At 46.6% G+C, this 5119-nt stretch overlaps 1 protein-coding gene across 1 annotated transcript; it reads left to right on the forward strand.

Annotated features, from left to right (window-relative positions):
• The first annotated feature begins 693 nt into the window (after positions 1–693).
• LOC134468493 (ALK and LTK ligand 2-like) lies at positions 694–3958 on the forward strand. Its single transcript, XM_063222412.1, has 5 exons — positions 694–1743; positions 2009–2062; positions 2303–2380; positions 2483–2564; positions 3203–3958. The coding sequence occupies exons 1-5, from the start codon at positions 1476–1478 to the stop codon at positions 3219–3221; spliced, it is 501 nt and encodes a 166-aa protein (XP_063078482.1). The 5' UTR covers positions 694–1475; the 3' UTR covers positions 3222–3958.
• Positions 3959–5119: the final 1161 nt, after the last annotated feature.

Consider the following 5119-nt stretch of genomic DNA (forward strand, 5'->3'; position numbering starts at 1 on the left):
GGGCTGGTAGCGCTGCCAGTTCCATAGTGGCATGTGCTGTCAGTTTCAAAAGACAGCTGTGAATCGTCCCGCCGATAACATGAGATGTAGCCTATGGATAGCCTACTCTCGGATCGAGGCACATGGGCAGGTAGAAACCGCAATTGAGCGTATTGCACCAATAAACATTTATGGACAACTGCCAGAGTATATAGGCTAGCCTTACAGTAGGTGATAAGACAATAACAGTTACACACGTTGCCATGGCCACGAGTGCCTTTTGGGGGATATAGGCCTACACATGTCTCTCTCCTTGCCTGCCAGACCAGTCTTGCCAGAAAAATGCCTGTCCTGCTTTTTCATCCCAGTCCAGCCTTGGCACAGTTGAGAAACTGAATGTAAATCTGGGAATTTTTAATTGTTGTAGTTCATTCCCTTGAGTCAAGAATTCAACACTTCCATTTTTGTTATAGGACCATAGGCCTTAAAATCTGAAACTGACAAATTAAACGTCCTGATAAGGGACGAGATATCCTAGTGCCAGGTCCTCTCCCATATCAAACTCTGTCTAGCCTAAAAGTTTGACCATGAAGCCAAATACCTAAAATATCGTGTTCCGCCTGAGAGAGGGAGGCCCGCAACATAAGGCCAATTAATGCTCTGGCTTTTGAGGGAGTGGTATCCTACCAACGACAGCAAACAGAAGTAGCCTAATCTAGCGCGCGCACCAGAGAGGGAGACTCAGAGCGCTCACTCTTCTGGACGGAGATGTGAGATTTATTTCTGGGCAGAATGTTATCGTTTTCTGACGGACTCCATACTGTGCTTACCATAACAGCGAGTAATTAAGTCATCAGCAGCCATCAGACTTCTATATCTGCGACATGAATCAAGCGCATCTTTCGCGGGACGGGTGGAGTGGAGACTCGCACGAGGATATGTTTCTCTCTGACTGCGCATAGGATTTCTGGTTTGCGGCTCGAGAGTAAAGTTTCTTTGTAAGTGACGTTCCGGTGGAATTACATGACGCGTGTGGTTTCCCCCGGAGGTTCGGGAAATGTGAACAAGTAACAGTTAACCGGTTTCTAATTAAAGGCACGGTGAGGTGAGCCACTGGGGACCTCTTGTTACGTCTGAGAAGAATAAAACGGGAGCAGGTCACTGGCAGAGCATCCAGCGGCTTCACGGAGATGGACACAGCGCTACAGCGCTTCTGCTGCCTTTCGGACAGAAGTCTTCTACACTGAACTGCTGGAGGATATTTCCCAGTCGGTGTTAGTGCAAGGACAATTTGAACATATATAAACAGTTTCCATACCTTACGCGCGCAGGGTTTGTAGGCAACACAGTGGTTGTCTTATGGCAAACAATTGAAAAAGGAGTTATGCAGTTCTAAAAAAAACCCGCATATACTTGCCTACCGAGGACATTTCTACAAACATAATTGTTTCTTTTGGTCAACTCTCACCCCTTTGGATTTTATCACAATATCGAGAATGTTTGGACTGCGGACAATGCCACTGTTCGCGCTCGCGCTGATAACCCTCACCAGCGCGCGCAGCGAGAGCTCCAATGCGAGATTGGGCAAGGGCGCAGTCGTCGCCGCCGCGTCTCACAAAAGCCTCTACATACGGATAAAAGACTTGGTCAAGCACATGGAAGAAAGTGGAGACAATAAAAATGTTGCACAGTCTACCGTTATATTAGAAAGTCCGACAGAGCGAAGCTCACACTACACGAAGGAAAACGGAGACCAAGTCATGGGTAAGAACCAGTGATACCATGCGTAAAAACCCTCCAAATCTTGTAAAATTAATGTTGAAATAAAATGGTCGCATGGAGATGGTTTGAGATAAGTTCCACAAGAATGCTTTAGGTAACGGGAGGCGGGGTGGAGCGCGCTTAGCAGTCAAGTTAACTTTTAGACTAAGATTCTATATTCTCACGTCATGAGGAATGTCAAGGTCACTTATATCAAACAAGGTCAGCGCATGACTTAAGCTGATCACCCCCCTTTGTTCATTTGCAGAAGTGTTTCCCAGGGACCTGAGGAAAAAGGACAGGTTTCTCAAACACATGACAGGTATGTAGGCTATGTCTCAACACAATGGCATGCCAGAGTTTTTTTTTTTTTTTTTAATTGCCGTAAGCCTAGGTGTTGAATATTATGTGCATTTTGATTGTTAAGGGTAGGCCTATGGCCTATGCCATGATAGTTTTCCAGTGGTTTGTTACTATCTAAAGTGAAACTCAAACGTCAATTCTTTATAATGTATCCTATGCATGTATCCTATTAAACCTGTTTCTACTATTTTCTCTACAGGGCACATTGTCATCTCACACAAATGTAGAAAACAGTTTTTCAGGATCTATTATTCAAGAGAATGCACAGTTAAAAACCGTAAGTAGTGAAGAATAAAGCATTTTCCATAAAACAAGTATGAATTCTGACTGCCAGATCCCAGTTAAGTATAATTCATTTATTCTTCTTTTCCCTGTTTAGTTTTAAAAAGGTGTGTTCGACTCTTGCAGCGATTGGCTGCTAGTCCACGGTGTAAAGACGGTGTACAAATTCACTACTCCAGGTAGGTTTTCCCACATTTATTCATGCACTCTCTCTCTCTCACTCCATCTCCATCTCTCTTTCACACACACACACACACCCACACAGGTCAGTGCTATGGACAGCAACGGATGCTGCCTCCACATGGACAAGGCGTGTCTGACCTGACAGTTCTGATGAGCCCGGCTCACAATGAATTCACACCATATGTGTTCTGCATGCAGTGGGCTTATGGTAAACACATATAAGCCTTCACAGGCCTCCCTTGGCTTGGCGGACGGAGTGATTGCCTGCTTTAAAACAGTATTTCACAATCTCTGCTGTTTTAACTTTATGTTCAGGCAGCAGAAGACGTTGGAGAATTCATTTCAGCATGGCCATGGCCTTGTTAGACACAGTGAGAGAATATACTGCACTGTATGGCACCACGCTCTCTCCCTTGTCTGTTGTCTGCTGTCAGTTACTGTAACACGTCTGGTTTAGTATACCTTGATAGCACACATCTCTTGTGAGCAGAATTTCTGGTTGCAATCACGCACACACACACACCCACTCTTTTTCTCACACTCACTCACTGTCTCCTTCTCTGTCACACTCACACAGAAAGCAAGCCAAATGTGAATGTACTAAAACGACTTCCTTCCCCTCTCCCCACTGCAGCCAAACCAGACAGATCTAGAAAATCTCGGCAAGAAAAAAAAAGTGCCTTGGACAACAGCGAACACCAGTGAAACCAAAGTCACATTCCAGTCAACGACCTCGCACTTGCAGGGTACCCCGAAAGCACAGCGCTCAGACGATCGTGAGGATGGATGGAGGAACGGATGGATGGACGGCAACCAAAACAACTTGAAAGATGCACCCCCATCTCTCCCCCTCAATCTCCCCGTTTCTGTGTGCGACCTGTGGGGCCCTGAGCACATGTGGTGGAAGAACTGGACGAAGGGACCAGCTCGTGCTTGGATGGAGTGCAGCAGCCACCAACAAACAAAACACGCCAACTTTTTTTCCGCCTCTTCCGGAGCTCCGCAGCAGAAAAGGGATTATTTTTTCTAAGCAGTGCGTGTGCATGTAGACTACGTGAACGAGCGTGTGTGTGTGTGTGACTTTGTGCTAAAAGTGTGTGCGGTACGATGTGCGCCTTCTCAGAGCAGGCTGGGTGCGAGTCACTGGGGCAAAGGCCTCAGAAAAGCTCGGTGGTGCCGAATGGCTTTGCTTCAGATGTTCCAGACCAAGAGACTGATTCCCTCCCGACTAGGAATCTGCAGGATTTTAAAAAAATTTCCCCCTGGCTGTGAGTCTGTGTCTGGGTCTGGAAGCAGTGGCCCAGCACAAGACAGTGCGCTTGGACATGGACAGAGGGACACTGACTGGTGGGTCTGAATGAATGAAGTGGGGGAAATGTCCAGCACTGCCCCCCCCCAAAAGGCTGAGGTACCCCGAGCATGGTACTACAAGCAGAGATGATTGATGGGGAGAAGATAGTTCACGTGTGGGTTTCCTGTGGAATCAATATGATGCAAGATTCCAAGACGCATGTCTAGGAGCTGCCATGCCCCCTTCAGGAGACTAGCAGGGGTGGTTCACAATGAATGGAGTCCTTTTTTTAAAGATATTTTTTTTTGGTCTTTTATGACTTTATTGATGATAGGACAGCTTGAGAGGTTGACAGGAAGCAAATGGGGAGAGAGATGGGGAGGGGTTGGCAAAGGACCCGGGCCGGGAATCGAACCGAATACCCTACCGGTTGGCCACGGCAGGGCCCAGAATGAATGGAGTTCAATGGGGAAACGTTAAAGGCACATCCCATTCAGGGGACCGGGACTGATCCCACCTGGTTGCATTGCTGACAGGCAGAATGACTTATCTTGGCTCCCATATTAAACATCTTTGGGACTACTGTTCCCCCACCCTGGTTGCCACCATCACGACTGCCTTATGTTCCTGTCTGATGGGTAATACAGAGAGGTAGTTTTATTGTGTGCACCACTGTGCGCTAGGCATCCCTCCCATCACTTTCCAAGACCAGGAGAAGGGTCAGGCTCGTTCTAAACAGATGAGCATGGTGACGGTGCACCGGATCGTCTTCATTTGCTCCTACAGTCCTGGGAGGAGACGTTTTGCTTGTTATGAAATTTCTGTCTGATGGGAAAACTTAGGAGGGCGGGACTGGTTCCTTCCTCTGGTTAGAATAAAGAAATATCTTTGTTGCGCCCCCCAACTGTTGGTGCTTGTGGAAGGGCTGAAATTGCCTTTTATTTCTCGAGGCCCTGCCTTGTTGCTGCTGAAGCACGTGTACCAAAATGATCACGCACCAAATGTTCTGAGGAGCTGACGGGATTGATCAGCTCAAGAAACAGCTGACTGCCGTTGAGTCGCCTGTATGGAAATGCTTCATTGGGAGTCCAGAGTCACGCTATATAAGAGTATATTTATGTATTCCAGAGTTTTATTATGGCTATGTATATTGTGTAATCATGCCAGTTCTTTTGTTTCCAAATGTGTAAATGTTGTAAAGCCAAACAAGAAATCAGTGTAATGCACATAAATTAAATGTGACTTATCAACATAAGAGTT

This window comes from Engraulis encrasicolus, chromosome 18 (assembly GCF_034702125.1).
Source record: "Engraulis encrasicolus isolate BLACKSEA-1 chromosome 18, IST_EnEncr_1.0, whole genome shotgun sequence".
NCBI classification, from domain to species: Eukaryota; Metazoa; Chordata; class Actinopteri; order Clupeiformes; family Engraulidae; genus Engraulis; species Engraulis encrasicolus.

Excerpts from the sequence above, each read along its gene's own strand:
- LOC134468493 (XM_063222412.1), top strand. The coding sequence starts at position 1,476 with ATGTTTGGACTGCGGACAATGCCACTGTTCGCGCTCGCGCTGATAACC. Across the intron at positions 1,744-2,008 it reads AAACGGAGACCAAGTCATGG|AAGTGTTTCCCAGGGACCTG; the intron begins GTAAGAACCAGT and ends GTTCATTTGCAG. Across the intron at positions 2,381-2,482 it reads AGAATGCACAGTTAAAAACC|TTTTAAAAAGGTGTGTTCGA; the intron begins GTAAGTAGTGAA and ends TTCCCTGTTTAG.